Genomic DNA, 19,324 nt, shown 5'->3' with positions numbered 1-19,324 from the left:
ATTATATACACACTTCACATTATATACAATAATTTACTCGAAATGGACCGTGAACCTAAAAGTAAGAACAAAATCTCTAAAACTTTTAGAGGAAAACAGTGGAGAAATTCTTTAGGATGGGGAGCTGTTCTTTGTATTTTTTAATATTTAGCTGCATTCCATACCACATAGTAAAATGTTAATTATAGCATGAAATTTGACTCCTACCTCAGACCATACAGGATCAACTCCAAGGGGATTGCAATTCTATGCAGGAAAGATAAAACAATAAAGTTGTCTAAGAGTTAGGAGACCTGGAGTCAAGAGTCAGTTTAAATAGCTTAGCTGTGTCAAAAGGGATTGGACTAGGTCTTAGATCTTAAACTCACATTTCAAAAATCTATATTCATTCTTTTCCATGCAGTCTAGAAACTTATCCCGAGGAAATTATAAAACAAGTTTGTAAAAATATGTGTTAACTGCAAAATTGGCTACAGCCTAAATGGACACCGTCAGAGACGAAATAAGTGCTGGCATCTCTATGCAACTTAATTCTAGGTAGTCATCAAAAAGGAGCTAGAGCTTTCTATTTTGGTACAAAAAGGTGTCCAGGATAAATTGTTAAGATTTTTTAAGACTTTTTTTTTTTTTTAATAAGTACAATCTACCCCCACAAAGTGGGGCCAGAACTCACGATTTCAAGACCCAGTCATATGCTCTATGGATTGAGCCGGCTAGGCACCCCTATTGTTTTCTTTTCTTTCTTTCTTTTTTTTTTAAATTAGATTACAGGGGCACCTGGGTGGCTCAGTTGGTTAAGCATGTGCCTTCAGCTCACCTCCTGATCCCAGTATCCTAGGATCCAGCCACCTCATTGGGCTCCCTGCTCAGTGGGGAGTCTGCTTCTCTCTCTCTCCCTCTGCCCCTCCCCCTGCTTATCCACGCACTCTGCTCTCTCTCACTCTCTCAGATAAATAATAAAATCTTTTTAAAAATCAGATTATAAAATAGTAAAAGGTGCAAATAGTAATATTTCCTTCATGTAAAAAAAATCCATAAATATTTCTTGATCACCTATCATACACAATAAGTCATCGAGCTGAACACTGGGGAGAAACAACAGTCAATAAAAACAGGCATTCCATGGGTCGCCTGGGTGGCTCAGTCATTAAGTGTCTGCCTTCAGCTCAGGTCATGATCCCAGATCCTGGGATGGAGCCCCGCATTGGGCTCCCTGCTCTGCAAGGAGCCTGATTCTCCCTCTCCCACTCCCCTTGCTTGTGTTCCCTCTCTAACTCTCCTTCTCTGTCAAATAAATAAATAAAATCTTTTTAAAAAATAAATAAAGGGGCGCCTGGGTGGCTCAGTGGGTTAAAGCCTCTGCCTTTGGCTCAGGTCATGATCCCAGGACCCTGGGATCGAGCCCCACATCCGGCTCTCTGCTCAGCGGGGAGCCTGCTTTCCTCTCTCTCTCTGCCTGCCACTCTGCCTACTTGTGATCTCTGTCAAATAGATAAATAAAATCTTTTAAAAATAAATAAATAAAATAAAACAGGCATTCCAGAGGAGAACGAAGACAAAAATTAATTAATTAATTAATTTAATTAAATAAAACAAATACACACAGGGGGCGCCTGGGTGGCTCAGTGGGTTAAGCCTCCGCCTTAGGCTCAGGTCATGATCCCGGGTCCTGGGATCGAGCCCCACATCGGGCTCTCTGCTCAGCAGGGAGTCAGTTTCCTCCTCTCTTCTCTGCCTGCCTCTCTGCCTACTTGCGATCTGTCAAAATAAAAAATAAAATTAAAATAAAAATTAAAAAACCACACGCAACAAATACACATAAGACTATTGATGTCATGAAGAAAAATAAGCGCTCAAGAGTGGCAGTAGAGGATCTTGTTTTAGTTAGGGTGGTCGAAGAAGGACAGTCCGAAAAGGCGGCCCTTGTTGGGAAAACCTAATCATAGAGGAGAACAACCTGCGCAAAGAACCAGGTGTCAGGGCTCCTCCAGGCAGAGGCAACGGCAACTGCAAAGGCCTTGAACCCCTGAAGAACAAAGGATGCCTGAGGGATAGCGAGAGCAGCACCAGCACGGCTTCGGAGCTGGACACAACACAGACCGCTGCGTGTGCGGGGCGGAGAACTCAGAACTCAACTGCGCGGAGCGAAGTCTCTGGAAGGTCTGAGGAGGGTAATGACCTCAGGTGCTGTCTGAAAGGCTCTGCAAGGAGCTACAAGAAGAGTGGGTCGTGCAGGAGCAAGAGTGGGAGCGAGAAGACCTGCGCAGAGCATCTTGGTGAGGAAGGCGAGGCCACGGGAGGAATCCCCGACGGCCGCTGTCCGGGCACAACCTTAGGTTGGCACGAAAAGAAAGTTGGGGAGAAAACACGCAGAAGTGCTGGGGAAACGGGAGGTTCATTTCCCCCAGAGCGGTGCAAGTGGTGCACAGTTTGTCATGATTATACGTATTCGTCAATGCTGACCCAGGCGTAAGGAGAAAGCCCCGCGCGGGCCGTCGTGGCGGGAGCGACTCCCCTCGCGGGGGCGCCCGAGCAGCCGCAGCCCGCCGGACCTTCCCGCCGCCGCGCCGGAAGTGTTCTCCTGACCCGCCGCGCCACGCCGCGGGAAGATGGCGCAGGACGCCGGCGACATGGAAGATGGGCAGCTTTCGGACTCGGATTCCGACATGACGGTCGCACCCAGCGACAGGCCGCTGCAGGTGCCGGTGAGTGTAAAGGGCAGGCGGGTCGTTTGGAGCCGGGAGCGCGCAGGCCGGGCTGAGAGGAGGGGCCGGCGGCGGGGCGGGTGAGGGGCTGGCGTGCAGAGCCGTGACTGCGGGAAGGGGCGGGCGACTATATGGATGAGCAGCGGCCGGGCGACCCGGGCCGGGCGTCCCCTGCGGGCCCCGGCGGCGGGGGGGAGGCGCTGGGCGCGGACGCCACGGCTGGCCGTCCGAACCCTGACCCGGCATCTCTTTGCCAAGCTGGGCGGCGAGGCTTGCGGCCTCCTGCTGGCTGGCGTGCGGCCGGCTCTTCTCCGCCTGCAGTGTGCCGCTCTGGGTTTTCTAAATTTGGGGAGTATCCCCCCCCCAACGGTAGCCTGGTTAGGTTGTCCCAGCCCGGCAGATGACGCCGAAAATGTAGAACCAGGGGACAGCGGGCAGAAACATCCTCTGGCCCTCCTTTTCGCCCTGATCAGAGAGGGAAACTGAAAACCGGGAATGAAGTCCATCATTTGCTAAAGGGCTTGGTTTTCCATATTCCCATCAGATCTAGTTTCGCCACGCGATAATGTGGCACCGGGTTTTGCATTAATCTCTCTGCTTTCTAAAGGGGAGTTTGTCTTGATTGCCTGCTAAGTCGCAGACACTTTGAGCAGGCTTTGTGCCAGGCTGCCTGCATTCGAAAACTGGCGCCTCCACTGTGTGACCAGTGGCAGGGTTTTTAGCCTAGTGCCCCAATTTGTATAAGGAGAATCATAAAAGTAACGCCACTGATAGGGTGTCTCTAAGGATTCAGTGAGTCACAGTGAACAGTAAGGACTGATAAATCTTAAATGCTGTGGGAAGATTGCCTCTTTATTGACTTAAATCACCTCCTCCTGCCGCCATTTCTAGCACATAATAGCGCAAATAATAAGATCCCCTTTTTTAAAATAAACATTTCTTGATCATCTGTCATATGTCATAAGCCAGCGTGCTGAACACTGGGGAGCTCAGCAAATCCTTCATTTAGTACAAAACACAAGTGTTTTTTTTTTTTTTTTATAAGATTTTATTTATTTTAGGGAGAGAGATGGGAAAGGGGCAGAGAGAATCCCAAGCTAAGTGCTGAGGTTCTGAGGTGGAGCCCAAGGTGAGGCTTGATTTCACGACTCTGAGATCATAACCTGGACCCAAATCAGGAGTCTGATACTTAACTGACTGAGCCACCCAGAAGCCCCAAGGTGTTCCCTTTTGCATATAGATATCTTAGGAAATTGATATGAAGGTTTCAGTTTAGGTTTTCAATCTTTTCCAGGTGGTTTTACATAGATTGACCCATGGGTAATCTATGTAAACTTGGTAAACTTAATGCCATGGACTGTGCAGTTTTAATAGTGTGGCGGGAATTCTTACCCATAGGAGTTTACTATCTGATCTCAAAAGAGTGTGGTTACTAAACTGTATAAAGGAAGTTGGGTGTGTCCAAATGCAAGAAATACATGTTTGGAAAGAAAGAGAACATACTCTGTTAACAACTGCGTTAACCTTTAAAATAAAACCTACCAGTCATCTTACCAGCAAAAAAGGGTTTATTCTGGAACAGCAGAGAATCACAACTGAACAGGCAAGCTAGGGCAAAACCATAGACAAGTGGGAAACAGAGGAATGCTCTTTTATAGAGGAAGGGGAGACGTTGAGGAGGACTGTAAAAAAGTCCACTGAAGTAAACTGGGAGTTAAAAGTGGCTCCATCAGTTAAGCATTTGCCTTCAGCTCAGGTCATGATCCCAGGGTTCTGGGATCAAGCCCTGCACTGGGCTCCCTGCTCCACAGGGAGTCTGCTGCTGTCTCTGCCGTTCCCCCTGCTTGTCTCTGTCTCTCTCTCTCTTTCTAATAAATAAGTAAATAAAATCTTTAAAAAGAAAAAAAAATAAAGTATATGGCTTTTCATTGGCTGAGTTGGGACAGTCTTATTGGCTGGACTGTTGCCTGGCAAGAAGAAAATCTTCCTCCTGCTGTGTTAGTAAGATATAGGCTTCTTCCTGTGGGAGATGAAACCTCAGGTCTTTTCCTCTGATAGGACATGAGAACTCCCCCTTCAAGCTTCCTGACTCCAGTTAAGCAAGGTTTCTTTTTAATTTTCACAACTGTTACGAAGTTATTGTGCATGCCATTTTTAAACATTCTGACAATAACTGCACATACTGAAAATCTTCTGATGTGGGAATTAAATAGCTTTTTAGAAAGAGACTTTAGAACTAAGTTCTGTATTAGCTTTAGAAATACGAATTTGTAATAGTTTTAAAATTGGCAAATTCCATGTGGAACTTTAGAAAAGAAGGGACTGGGTTGGTTTCAGAGATTCATTGAGGATTGTTCTGCTTCAGTGGTTCGGCTAAATCCCGAAGTAATTTTTTTTTTTAAATAGCACATGGTGGGTGGATTTAATGTGTTGGTGGAATTGATTGTATTTCCTTTCACTTGCAGAAAACACTAGGCGGGGACAGCGCAGTGAGGCCCTTCCAGGGTACTGCAACACCATGTGCGCCAGTATCGCATTATCGGACTGTTAAAAGTGTGGATTCAAGTGAAGAGAGTTTATCTGATTCAGATGATGATAGCTCCCTTTGGAAACGCAAGCGACAGAAATGTTTTAACCCACTTCCAAAGCCAGAGCCTTTTCAGTTTGGCCCGAGCAGCCAGAAACTGCCTGTTCCTGGAGGAAAGAAGGTTAACAACATATGGGGTGCTGTGCTTCAAGAACAGAATCAAGATGCAGTGGCCACTGAACTTGGTATCTTGGGAATGGAGGGTACTATTGACAAAAGCAGACAATCCGAGACTTACAATTATTTACTTGCTAAGAAACTTAAGAGGGAATCTCAAGAACATGCGAAAGAATTAGACAAAGAGCTAGATGAATATATGCATGGAGGCAAAAAAATGGGATCAAAGGAAGAGGAAAATGGGCAAGGTCATCTCAAACGGAAACGACCTGTCAAAGACAGACTGGGGGACAGATTAGAAATGGACTATAAAGGCCGATATGAGATCACAGAGGACGATTCGCAAGAGAAAGTGGCTGATGAAATTTCTTTCAGGTGAGCATTAAAATTTGGCCTGCAAATGAGCACTTGACCAACTACCTTCCGTTTATAGGAAATAATTCCAAATGCATTAAGGATGATGTTTCTTTGTGTTTCCTAAGTTCAGACAGGCCTGATAAAAATAAAAAATGAATTTTGCAAACTTTTATGAACTGTTTTTTTTTGTTTTGTTTTGTTTTCTTGCTTTTATGAACTCTATGAACTCTTAATGATTTTTGTCATTTAGTGCTTTGGAGCTCTTTTTTTTTTTAAGATTTTATTTATTTATTTGACAGAGATCACAAGTAGGGAGAGGCAGGCAGAGATAGAGGAAGGGAAGCAGGCTTCCCACTGAGCAGAGAGCCCGATGCGGGGCTCGATCTCAGGACCCTGGGATCATGACCTGAGCTGAAGGCAGAGGCTTTAACCCACTGAACCACACAGGCGCCCCTTTGGAGCTCTTTAGCTCAAAGAATATGTTTTTAAATCATGGGTGTTTAGTTTTTGCTTTGCTTTTGCTTATTTTTAGTGTTTCCAAATATTCATGACCTTTTATAACTTCATTGAGGCATATTGTACACATGATAAAATCCACCCATCTTGGGTGTTGATTCTTTAGTAAATTTATCAGTTTTACGAATATCACCAAAAATCACTTTTAAAAAACATCATCCTATAAGATCCATCATGAGCATATGCCCATTTAAAGGTTTTGGTTTTGGGTTTTTTGTTTTGTTTTTTAAGATTTTTATTTATTTATTTATTTATTTGACAGAGCGCTTGTGCACACAAGCAGGGGCAGTGGGAGGGAGAAGCAGGCTCCCTGCTGAACAAGGAGCCCCTATGTGGGGCTCGATCCCAGGACCCTGGGATCATGACCTGAGCTGAAGGCAGACGCTTAACCAACTGAGCCACCTAGGCTCCCCTAAAGTTATTCTTTGTTCCTATCCCAGATAACTGCTCATCTACTTTCTGTTGGCATAAATTTGCATTTTCTGGACATTTCATAATAATGGAATCATACAGTGTGTGGTCTGTATGTGTAATGTTTTTGAGACTTGTCCATTTTGTAGTAGGCATCAATACTTAATTTTTTAATTTCTATACATATGCAAACCATATTGCTATTTTGCTTTTTGACCATCATGCTGTATGAGCATGATATGGAGCTTTGACATGCAGATATTAGGGCATGTATTTTAATTTTTCCTGAGTAAATACCTAGAAGTAGAATTTCTTGGCATATGGTAAATTTATTTTCAACAAGTTCAGATTTTGTTTAACTTTTTCTTAGCTCTAAGTATTAAGGAACGAATTTTAAAACAGATATGATTCAAGAATAACAATGCTAATACTGGACTTTTAACCTACAGAGTGAGCTTGGAATTTGACAGTTGGAAAAGAATTTAGAGATTTTGTAAACCAAAGCCTTCATTTTACTGATAAGGAAACTGAGACCCAGTAGTTAATATGGCTTGTCCAAAGTCACAGTTTTAAGTGTCAGATTTGGAACTAAACTTTGGTTGCTTTGTTCCTAGTCCAGTGCTCTTTCTCCGATAATTCACTGTGTCTTGTTGAGAATGAGCAAGAAAACCAGGTCTAGTTAGAGAACTGGTAGAACTTCTATGTTAATCCTCACTCATCTCTATGGAGTGTGGACTATGATGTGAGAAGTGTTAGGTTTCCTGTGTTTTTACCTCTCAGTGGTAAGATGAAAATAAGTACCTAGTTCATAAGGTTGTTGAGGTGATTAACTGAGATAATGCATACAAAGGTTTTAGGATTGTGCTCATCCCATGGTAAGTCATCAGTTAATATTAGCTATGGCCTTTGTTCTGAAGCAGAGAGACTGAGAGAAAGATCTTATCCACTTTAAAATTCCCACACATCTCTGGATTTATGAGAACTAACTTGTAGGCATGATAATTGAGTGCACAGTGTATGTTTGTTACTGGTTTTGACAAGAATGGATTTACCTTCTTTTGCTTTTAGGCTTGCATTCCCATTGCTGGATGTGCACATTTATTATGAAATTCACCGTAATCCATTAAGGCAAAATGAAAAGGCCAGTTCTGAGACTTGAGATGGAATCTTGAGTTTACTGTCTCTTTGACCCAAGGTAGTAGTGTTGGCATGTCAGTGATTCTAAGGTTAAAATTGAAGATTGTAAAAAGCAGATGTTACCAGAATAGGATTTTGATTCTACTTGGGAATTAAACTGGAGACAAAGATAAATTTCTTCAACTTTATACAGGAAATAAAGAGATTAATATTATTGTACTCTGTTCCTTATCAGGTTGCAGGAACCAAAGAAAGATCTGATAATGCGAGTAGTGAGAATAATTGGGAACAAAAAGGCAATTGAACTTCTGATGGAAACTGCTGAAGTTGAACAAAATGGTGGCCTTTTTATAATGGTAAGACTTACTGCTCTGTTGTTTCCATTTTGTAGTGTGTTTCATATGATTTTTTTTTCTTTTTTTTTTTTTTTTAAGATTTTATTTATTTATTTGATAGAGATCACAAGGAGGCAGAGAGGCAGGCAGAGAGAGAGGAAGCAGGGTTCCTGCTGAGCAGAGAGCCCAATGCGGGGCTCTATCCCAGGACCCTGAGATCATGACCTGAGCTGAAGACAGAGGCTCCAACCCACTGAGCCACCCAGGCGCCCCTGATGTGATTTTTTTTTTTTTAATAAAATAAGCTTGTTTCTTTTTTTTTTTTTAAGATTTTATTTATTTATTTGACAGACAGATCACAAGTAGGCAGAGAGGCAGGCAGAGCAAGAGGAGGAAGCAGGCTCCCTGCTGAGCAGAGAGCCCGATGCTGAGCGTGATCCCAAGACCCTGAGATCATGACCTGAGCTGAAGACAGAGGCTTTAACCCACTAAGCCACCCAGGCGCCCCATAAACTTGTTTTTGATTGTTGGATCTCTTATCAATATACTACAGTGTGGCTCAAATTTTAAGAAACTGAATTTAAAAATTATGTGTAGTTAGTTTTTGCAATTACTACTTTCCTTACAAAAACCATACATAAGTTGTATCCTGTTAATGTGCAGTCAACAACACATCTCTTAGAGGATTCATTGAGAATAGGGGCTGAAATTTTAAGAAAATAGTCTGGAGGGAACTTGGAAACTCAAATTTTTAAGAATACAGATTTTAGAATTTGGGAATCCTTGTTTTGAATTCTGGGTCTGCAACTTCCTACGTGTGAGATGTGGCTAAATTGACTTCTCAGAGCTTCTTTCTCCCAGGTGCAAATTGGGGACAGGATGAAACAAGATGATATACATAAAATACCACAGTGTACCCAGCCCTTAGTTGGCAGTGATGAACAGGCATGTTGCTTTGGGTTTGTTTAATTCATGCATTCTTAAATATTGGTCTTGGGGCCGAAAAAAACCCCGAAAACACATATATATGTATAAAACACGCGTAGATGTACAGTGTATCAGTGAGTATTAAAGTTCCATAGATGGTGGGGTGGGTAGGAAAACCTCTGCAAAGGCTCCTTAGGGTAGGGGAAGCAACAGTGAACAAAAATTTGAGAAACACTTTTTTATTTTTTATTTTTTTGAGAAACACTTTAGTAATTGTTTTTCTTTAAACTTTACTGTTTTGTTTTTTGTTATTTTAACTGAAGTATAGTTGACATGCAAAAATAATTTTAACTGTACAACATAGTTATTTGACAGTTACAAACATTACAAAATGCTCACCATGTGAGCATAGTTATCAGCTGTCTCTATATGAAGTTATTACAATATATATTTTTTAAGATTTTATTTATTTAATTGAGAGAGTGAACATGAGCGATGGGGAGGGGCAGAGGGAGAAGCAAACTCCCTCGTGGTCAGGAAGCCCAACTCCGGGCCCAATTCCAGGACCCCAGGATCATGACCTGAGCTGAACTAAGACAGATGCTTAACCAGGTGAGCCACCCAGGTGCCCCAAAGTTATTATTGCAGTATTACTGATTATATTCCCCATGCTGTACTTTCCATCCTGTGACTTTATTGTGTCACTGGAAGCTTGTACCTGTTAAGGTATGCCCTTCACCTGTTTTGTCCATTTCCCCACCCTCTACCCCTCTGGGTAGAACAAGTTTGTTCTCTGTATTTTTTAGTCTTTTTATGGTTTTTTGTTAAACAGGTTTGTTTTTGTTTTTAGATTCCACATATAAATGAAGTAATCTGGCTTGTTCTTTCTGACTTACTCAGCATTATATCCTCTATGTCCATCCATGATGTGAATGACAAGACTTCATACTTTTTTATAGCCAAGTGATATTTCATCATATATATAGATAAGAGTTATATATCATCTTTACTCACCATTGGACATTGAGGTTGCTTTCATGTTTTGGCTATTTTATTATTTTTTAAAGATTTTATTTATTTATTTGACATAGAGACAGGAAGAGACAGAATACAGGCAGGGGGCAGTGGGAGAGGGAGAAGCAGTCTTCCTGCTAAGCAGGGAGCCCATTGCTGGGCTCAATCCCAAGACCCTGGGATTATGAACTGAGCCAAAGGCAGACACTTAATGACTGAGTCACCTAAGTGCCTCATTTTGGCTGTCTTAAATAATTCTGTAGCAAACATAGGGGTCCATATGTCTTTTCAAATTAGTGTTTTTGTTTTCTTTGGGTGGATACCCAGCAGTGGAATTGCTGAATCATACGGTATTTGTATTTTGAATTTTTTGAAGAACCTCCACACGGTTTCCCATACTGGCTGTACCAGTTTACATTCCCACCAACAGTGCTTAAAAATTCCCTTTCCTCCACATTCTCACTAATGTTTGTTATTTCCTTTTGTCTTGTTACTAGCCATTCTGACAGATGTGAAGTAAGAAACACTTTACTGCTTGAGAATGGCAGAAAGAGCACTACTCTGGTTAGGGCCGGATCACAGGCAGTGGTACTTTTTCCCATATGGTTCTGGAGATCTCATTTAATTCAGCTTTCACCGCATGGTTAGGATGAAGCTTGAATGGCTCCTTCTTATTTGTTCTTCATGAATCTGAATGGTAGTATCACATGAGAATGAATCACTATTATGCTGTGAAGGTGGAGAGAAAAGAAACCAGTTAGAATTGATAGCGTTGGCTGAGGGAATAGGATGTGAATATAGATTTCAGAAGTCAAAATAGAACTTGACAACAAAACAAATTACAATAATCATGAATGTACTGGCACCCTTGTTTGTCACTGCTGAGGTACTTAGATTTTTGTTTAGTTGACCCCAAAGTTATAGATTCATTAATATCTTAATACCGTAGTAATAAAAGTTTGTATTGAGTGAGCTAGTGAAAATCTACTGGTTATTGGAAAGATGCAAGTCCAAATTCACTTTCTTTTAATGGACAGTTTTCTTTTTTTTATTCTTTCTTAGAGGTTTTATTTGGGGGCAACTAGGTGGTTCAGTCAGTTAAGTGGCTGCCTTTAGCTCAGGTCATGATCCCAGGGTCCTGGGATCGAGCCCCACATTGGGCTCCCTGCTCAGCAGAGAGCCTCCTTCTTCTCTCCTTTGCATGCTGCTCTGCCTACTTGTGCTCTCTATCTCTCTCAAATAAATAAAATCTTCCAAAAAGGTGAGGTGAGGGGCAGAGGGAGAGGGAGAAGCAGACTCACCGCTGACTAGGGGGCTCGATGTAGGGCTCAATCCCAGGACCCTGAGATCATCACCTGACCTGAAGGCAGACACTTAAACGACTGAGCTGTACATTTTTCTTGTACGATTATTTATTGCTGTGTACTAGGCACTGTTGTAGACAGAGCAATCTTAGCCTGTAGGTGGGGGTGGGAGTGAGACAATGTATAAAGAATAAATACATCTTCAGGTATGTTAGCAAGTGATAAGTGCTGTGATAAAAGAAATAGATCTCATGGAGGTGTGGAGAAGAGAGGAGGACATTGCAGTTAAACTGTTGTGATCAGGGTAGATCTTTTTCTTTCTTTAGGTACCTTTCTGTTTAAAAGATGCTTTAAGCCACTCATAGGAACAGTCTACACAGTATCATTTTTCTCTTTCTCTTCGTAGAATGGTAGTCGAAGAAGAACACCAGGTGGAGTTTTCCTGAATCTCCTGAAAAATACTCCTAGTATCAGCGAGGAACAAATTAAGGTAAAAATTACAGTGTACTTCCTTGACTTTTAAGATCTATCATAATTTTACTTCTGCTTGGGTTCTAGCTGCATATTCTCCTAATCCCTATCACCTGGTCTGCCTTAAATTGACCAATTCTGTCATTGTCTCATTTCAGGTAAAACATGTGCTTTTATAAACTCTGCCTCCTCTTGTTCTTCCCTTTCCAAGTCAAGGTCACAATTTCCTTTGCGTCGTTTTCCTGGTCTTTGAGCACGTAATTTCTGGTCTTTTTAGAACGTATTTTCTACCCTTCTACAACTTTTTATTAATGAAAAATTTCGAACATGCAGAATAGATGAAAGAATAATAGGATGAATTTCCCACACTAACATTTAGGGGTTGTTAATCTGAAGAATTTGAGATTCTTATCTTACAGTTGTTTTTCTGTGCTATTTGGTAATAAGTAGAGAACATCGTGACACTCAGCCCTAATTTTTTCAGTAAGCATCTGTCAGTAATAAGGACAGTTTCCTACCAAGCGTCACCTAAGAGAAAGAATAGTTTCACAGTACCATCTAACATCTTGATCATATTCCAGTTTCCTGAATTGTCCCAAGAATGTATTGTCTGCCTTTTTTCCCTCCTCCAAACCAGGATCCTGTCTAGATTTCCACTGTATCTCTTTTCCTTATTTTAACTCCACATTTTCTTTTGTGATTTAGACCTTTAGAAGAGTCTGAGGTGGTTTTTTATAGAACATAACCACATTCTGGTCATTGTCTCCTCATGGATTTTTTTTCATTCATTCCTCTGTCTCCAGTGGTTCTTATAAACTAGAATCTAGGCTCCTCCTCCGCCCCGCAAAATCTGGCTTTTCTTTTTTTAATTAAAAAAAAATTTATTTTTAATTTTATTTATTTGACAGAGAGAGACACGTGAGAGGGGGAACACAAGCAGGGGAGGCAGGAGAGGGAGAAGCAGGCTTCCCACCAAGCTGGGAGCCTGATGTTGAGCTCAATCCCAGGGCCTTGGGATCATGACCTGAGCCGAAGGCAGACGCTTAACAACTGAACCACCCAGGCGCCCCTAGAATCTAGGCTCTTAAGTATTAATCATTTTTGCATTACCAAATGTCCTATATGGGAGTTCTTTTACAATGTGAGATTTTCGCAGCTCAGAATTTATCTTTTATTTTATTTTATTTTAAAGATTTTATTTATTTATTTGACAGAGAGAGAGAGACAGTGAGAGCAGGAACATGAGCAGTGGGAGTGGCAGAGGGAAAGCAGGCTCCCCACCGAGCAGGGAGCCCCACATGGGGGCTCAATCCCAGGACACTGGGATCATGACCTGAACTGAAGGCAGACACTTAACGACTGAGCCACCCAGGCACCCCTCAGAATTTCTTTTAATTTTGTTTTGTTTTTTTTAAGATCTTTTTATTCATTTATTTGACAGACAGAGATCACAGGTAGGCAGAGAAGCCCGCAGAGAGAGAGGAGGAAGCAGGCTCCCTGCTGAGCAGAGAGCTGGATGCCAGAACCCTGGGATCATGACCTGAGCGGAAGGCAGAGGCTTTAACCCACTGAGCCAGCCAGGTGCCCCTATCTTTTAATTTGTTAATTAAGGAACATGATTACATTTAGCAGGTAGGATCAAGATGGAGAACTTACTTCTTGCATAGGAAAGAGATGGTACTCAGGCAACGCAGATACTGTATTTGAGCAGCTTTGTAGTCTCTTTATCATAACAGTGGGTAATACAGGTCGGAGGAATGCCCTTGAGCCATTTATAATGCTAATGAAGACATAAATGAAAGCCACTTCTTAAGCTGCCTTTCCTTGTGAGTTTATTTTATGTAAGCTCAGTGTTAGATTTTTTTTTCCTCAAGTTTCTGGCTGTCCGCTTCCAGTTATTTTTTTAAAATCTATTGTTGAAATTCCTACAGGAAATGTTTCTGTTATTGCACATTTGAAATCCTTTGTCCATCACTGCCTTTTTTCCTAACTGGAGCAATGACCTTGATAAATTTGTAACGATGTAATTTTCCTCAGGAGCACACCTATTTAGTAGAACAGAGTTTATGGTTTTGTTCTCCTTCCTTCCCCAGTGTAATCTCTGACAGAAGGTGTAGACTGAGAAGAAACATGCTTCTAAGTACCATTAAACATGGTTTGACAGGAAAATGTCAGAGAAATAGCATAATGTGATAAAAAGAATTTTTTAATATTCAAAATCTGGGTTTTAATCTAATTTTGCCAGTTAGTAATTATGTACTATGAGCAGATCACTTAATCTCCCTCAGCCTTAATTTTGTCTTTTATAAAATGGGAACTGTCCTGCCTGTTGAATGGAGATCTTAAAGGATTAAATAAAGTGATATCTGGAAAAACTTCTTGTAGGTAACTAAACTTTGGATAAACAATTTCAACAATTAGAAGAGAAAAAAATAACATTTATTCACCATGTCCCCAGCACTGGGCCAAATATTTATAGGACTTAATCTGTACCAGGTTCTATCAAAGTGGATGTTACCATGGAATGCACATGAAAAGTGATAAAAGTGATCTCCCTGAGATTGTGCAGAATACAGACTTGAAACTGGTTGTTTTCACTGAATTACATCTTTGCAATGGGGAAGGAGATTTTAATGTTAGTAGCTTATGTTAAGCTACAGAAACACTGCATTATAACAACAAGTAGAAACATTTTGAAATATCTAATAATAGAGGAGTGTTGACCAAGAGAGACATTTTTAAAATGACTATGCTGTAGCCTTTATTTTTGTGAAGCATTTTTAAGAAAAGGAGAAAAATGAACTAATACCAAAACTTTTAAAAAGGCAGAATACAAATTTGTAACAGAGGCATGAGACAATTAAATTGATAGGTAAAACACCAAAAAGTTACCAGTGATTTGGTCTGCTCCAGGGGATTATAAATGTTTTGGCTTTTAAGATATTTCTGTGTTTTTCCAAATTTTCTGCATGTGCATGGGTTGAGTCCTTTTGTTATTAGAGGAAAAAATCTAAAGCGAATAGAATTTCATCATAGGTGATTTCAGATCATCTAAATGGTAATGTTATAATTACTGTTGTGATCACTATAATGCTAATCATTAGAAGCCAGAACTGAATGGAGTAAGTGGGTTTGTTTGCAGTTTTTTTATTTGATTTTGTTTTGGTATGTGATACCATTTTGTTTTGGTTTTCAGTTGTTTAAGTTTTGTTTTGGAAAATATAAAGTTTGTGAGAGAAAAAAAGATTAAGAGCAGTTAAAACTTAATTTACTATATTTTTAAAAAGCTCAGCTGTACTGGTCTCCTTCTGCAAATAGTATAGCATTTAGGTTCTTAACTTGTAAAATTAATTCTATGCAGGTAGATAGGGAAGGGAGGACAAAAGAACTCCTCTCAGATTATCTGTTGTCTGCATTTGTTGTAACAACATTAACAACAGGTTACAACAGCATTTCTGTGGGCCGTTGCCCCATTTTTCTGTCACATTCATAATCTATGGAATGTCGTTTTTAATGTATTTGGGGGCAAAAGGGAAGCTTTATAATTTTACTTAGTGTTGCTAAGCATCGTACTACTTAGAATTGTTTTTTTTTTTGAGTTGCTTGGATGTGCTTTCCCATGAAATGGAAATACTTCCCCTCACAGCTTCTTTTTGTCTCTCCCCTTGACAGGTAAGTAGAGTCTTGAAAAAATTGTGAATTACCACACTTCCATGTAAACAATGGGTTTTAAGAATGTGAATTTGGAGAACTAATATATGAGCCTACACTTTATACCTTCACATGTTGGCTGTGCAATCTTGTGCCTTCCTTTTCTCATCTGATTTTAGTGTGTGTGCTGCCAAAGTGGGCACTGTCGCTTTCCTCATCTGAAGACAGGGCTAATACGCACTGCATAAGGTTCTGTTGAGAATGAAGAATCCTTAGCACAGTATCTGGTGTATAAATGTGCTCATTCAGTAAATGGTACCTATCTGAAGTCACTTTTTCTTTTGTCCTTCCACTTCTTAACACCTGTACCCTCCTTCTCCACCCCCAGTCTTGTCATTTCTTGGCAGACGCTTTTATTCCTTCTTTCCATCAAAACATTCAACTTCTGAAGCTTTCCCTTGTTCCCTTAATTTCAGGGCTCCTTCCTCCTTCCTCCGCTAGTTCTCTGTGCTGCTTGAAACGATCACAAATATTAGGAGAGGGCTTCCTTTATTTCACCATCCTCCATAGTGCTTTTTATAAACAAGAAAGGATTTGTGATTTGTGGACTTGAAGAATATAATAGGGAGTGACTTAGTTATAGCTTTTATTTTATTTTTTTTTTTAAGATTTTTTATTTATTTATTTGACAGACAGAGATCACAAGTAGGCAGAGAGGCAGGCAGAGAGAGAGAGGTGGAGGCAGGCTCCCTGCGGAGCAGAGAGCCCGATGCGGGGCTCGATCCCAGGACCCTGGGATCATGACCTGAGCTGAAGGCAGAGGCTTAACCCACTGAGCCACCCAGGCGCCCCTAGTTATAGCTTTTAATAGTCTCTTCCCAGAAGGTCGTAGGGTATCCTGCCTATCCTAACTTCTCTTTTAAATCTGAACCTTCTCTGTTTTAGCATAGTCATTTTTGACCTTCTCTTTAGATCCCTGGCCTACTTTTCTTTCTGTAGCCTCTGAAACTACACTTCTCTGTGTCAAGGTTTCCAGATGTCCTTTTATGTTTTCCCACGTAGTAGTTGAATGAAATGTTATTTTGCACTTTGGCAGCTCTCATCCACTGGCAATTTTGCCTCTTGGAGGACGTTGGGCAACACCTGGAGATGTGTTTGATTGTCTCAGTTGGGGGATGGAGGAGGTCTGTGCTGTTGGGGAGAGGCCTGGCACGCTGCTCACCCTCCTGCCCTGCACAGAGCAGAGCGCCCAGCAGGGAGCAAGCTGAGGTTTCAGATCCCCTGGTGGAGAAGCCCTGTACTAACAGTCTCCTATTTTTCTGTTACAGAGTCCCTTTTCTAACATCCTGGAATACATCCCAATGCTGATTGTATCAGTTTTATGCTTCATGGTATAAGTTTTGGACAGATTTACATTCTCCATACTAATTACAGTAACATTTTTTTAAGGGATAGATTTTTTTCCATTGTGTAGGTTACATGATCATACTTAGTCACACCCGTAGGGCCTGGCTTGGTTTCTTAGCATGTGCAGTTACATGTGGTTAGGATGCCATTTCAAAGTTAGTAAACTCTTATTCCAAAGACTTCTGTTTGGTTGGGACAGATCGTATTTTATTTAAATCCTGAACAACGTGATTTTTCTACCGTATCTTCTCATTTAGGAAACCTGTCGCTATAGAGATGGTATGTGATGGTTGACTAAGCGTGCACCCCAGAGCTAGCATGGGGTTGAGCGTGAATTAAAGCTTCATCCTCTGGTTGCAGTGGGGGCGTCCCTGCTTTCTTGGACTCTGTGTCCTGTCAGTCTAATAATATTTGCTTGTCTTCTGTGAGAAATGAAGATCATGAACATAAAGGAAGGGCCTGCCTTCTAATAAACATTCAGTACATAGCAGTTTTTACTTGAAGTTGTTCTTTTATTGTAGGACATTTTCTACATTGAAAATCAAAAGGAGTATGAAAATAAAAAGGCTGCCAGAAAGAGGAGAACACAGGTGTTGGGAAAAAAGATGAAACAAGCTATTAAAAATCTAAATTTTCAAGAAGATGACGATACATCACGAGAAACTTTCGCAAGTGATACGAACGAGGCTCTGGCCTCTCTCGATGAGCCGCAGGAAGGCCACGGAGAGACAAAGCTGGACGCAGAGGAAGCCATCGAGGTTGATCATTCGCACGATCTGGACATCTTTTAGTACATTTGGAGGAATAAGCCTTTTTAGAATAACCTTGTAATAAGCCATTTCTACTGAAGTTGCTTTGTTTTACTTTGCACTGATACATATAAAAATCCGGAGAGAAAGAACTGTTCTCTTGTTTAAAATAAAGTTAAATCTGGGGGGGAGAGGAATGTTATTGATAGAAACATTTCTCGTGTCTGACAAATACTTACAGGTGTATATAGCAGAGGATTTAATTTCTCAGTCTGTTGCATGTGTCAGTCACTACTAGTTGATAATTACTTTTGTCCTGGTCATTGTAACATGCCATTCAAAAATTTGTTTTCTTTTTCTGAGTTAGGCAGTGAATTATGATTCGTTTCAAAACATTCCACTAAAAGATCCTAATAAGGCACATACATTGTTAAGCTGTTACAAATGCATTCAAATTTAGTTTTTCTGTGTTCTAAGAACTTATAGACAGTTTTAAGGATAGAGACTAAAAATAGGTTTATACTGATGGCTCTTAACCACTTATTTGTCCAGAAGTAAATTAACATCAGAAGCTTTTCAAAAGAAGTATTGGTTCTTAACTTTGTTTTTCACTTCTTTCTAATTATATGATCATACCTGTGTAATTACTAAGGACATAAAAAATTCACAGTGGTTGCTTGCCTAAGACTGTTTTACCTTATGTTAAGGAAGTTGGGTATTAAAAATGCTGCCTGAAGTGTGGAATTACTCATTTTTATTGAAGGAAATAAAGGTAGTTAAGGTGTTCTAAGAGTTGACTATGGTTTATAAAGTAAATTAAGCAAAAATCTGTAGGAAGCAGTTATAAACTTCTTTACAAAGAGTACTTAAAGTCTTTCTGGAATACATAGTCATTGAAGTTGGATCTAAGGATATAAGTGGGAAAAGAAGAAGAAAATGGTTATTGGTTGCTTTTTATTCGTAAAGAATGCAAAAATAAAATTAGATTTTGGGCAGTCCTTAATGTGCTTCAAGTGACTTTTTTTTTTTTTTTAAATATTTATTTATTTGAGTTATCTTTATACCCATCCTGGGGCTCAAATTCAAGATCCCAAGATCACGAGTCTCATGCTCCTCTGACCGAGCCAGCCAGGTGCCCCTCAAGTGACTATTTTTTTTTTTTTTTTTTTATTTTTTTTTTTAAGATTTTTTTTTTTTTTTTGACAGAGAGAGATCACAAGTAGACGGAGAGGAAGGCAGAGAGAGAGAGAGAGAGAGAGGGAAGCAGGCTCCCTGCTGAGCAGAGAGCCCGATGCGGGACTTGATCCCAGGACCCTGAGATCATGACCTGAGCCGAAGGCAGCGGCTTAACCCACTGAGCCACCCAGGCGCCCAATTGACTATTTTTTTAATCTCAGATATTCTTGGATGATATTGCTATAACCAAGGGAAGGAAGTACTTTAAATAGAGAACTGAATATTGTTCCGAGGTTATTCACGAGAGGTAATTTTAAAGGTGCAATACATTGAGAAGGATAACATTCAGGTATCTGCTGCTTTGGTGTGTTTTTGTTTTTGTTTTTTAATGATTTTATTGATTTGATCGAGAGAGTAAGAGAGCACAAACAGGGGCGTGCAGGTGAGGGGGAGACAGAGA

The 19,324-nt window shown here is 40.6% G+C and overlaps 1 protein-coding gene across 1 annotated transcript; it reads left to right on the top strand.

Annotated features, from left to right (window-relative positions):
- Positions 1–2,589: 2,589 nt before the first annotated feature.
- LOC111148304 (phosphorylated adaptor for RNA export) lies at positions 2,590–18,686 on the top strand. The gene is made up of 5 exons (XM_022504794.1): positions 2,590–2,705; positions 5,171–5,784; positions 8,066–8,186; positions 11,817–11,900; positions 17,461–18,686. The coding sequence occupies exons 1-5, from the start codon at positions 2,610–2,612 to the stop codon at positions 17,728–17,730; spliced, it is 1,185 nt and encodes a 394-aa protein (XP_022360502.1). The 5' UTR covers positions 2,590–2,609; the 3' UTR covers positions 17,731–18,686.
- The last annotated feature ends 638 nt before the right edge of the window (positions 18,687–19,324 follow it).

This window comes from Enhydra lutris, unplaced genomic scaffold (assembly GCF_002288905.1).
Source record: "Enhydra lutris kenyoni isolate GAN:26980312 unplaced genomic scaffold, ASM228890v2 scaffoldscaffold19, whole genome shotgun sequence".
Taxonomy (NCBI): Eukaryota; Metazoa; Chordata; class Mammalia; order Carnivora; family Mustelidae; genus Enhydra; species Enhydra lutris.
This window is presented reverse-complemented; position numbering and strand designations above follow the sequence as displayed.

What these genes read in the sequence shown, in the direction of transcription:
- LOC111148304 (XM_022504794.1), top strand. Translation starts at nt 2,610, where the DNA reads ATGGCGCAGGACGCCGGCGACATGGAAGATGGGCAGCTTTCGGACTCG. An exon ending in GCTGATGAAATTTCTTTCAG is followed by an intron (nt 5,785 to 8,065) that starts GTGAGCATTAAA and finishes GTTCCTTATCAG; the next exon opens with GTTGCAGGAACCAAAGAAAG. An exon ending in TCAGCGAGGAACAAATTAAG is followed by an intron (nt 11,901 to 17,460) that starts GTAAAAATTACA and finishes CTTTTATTGTAG; the next exon opens with GACATTTTCTACATTGAAAA.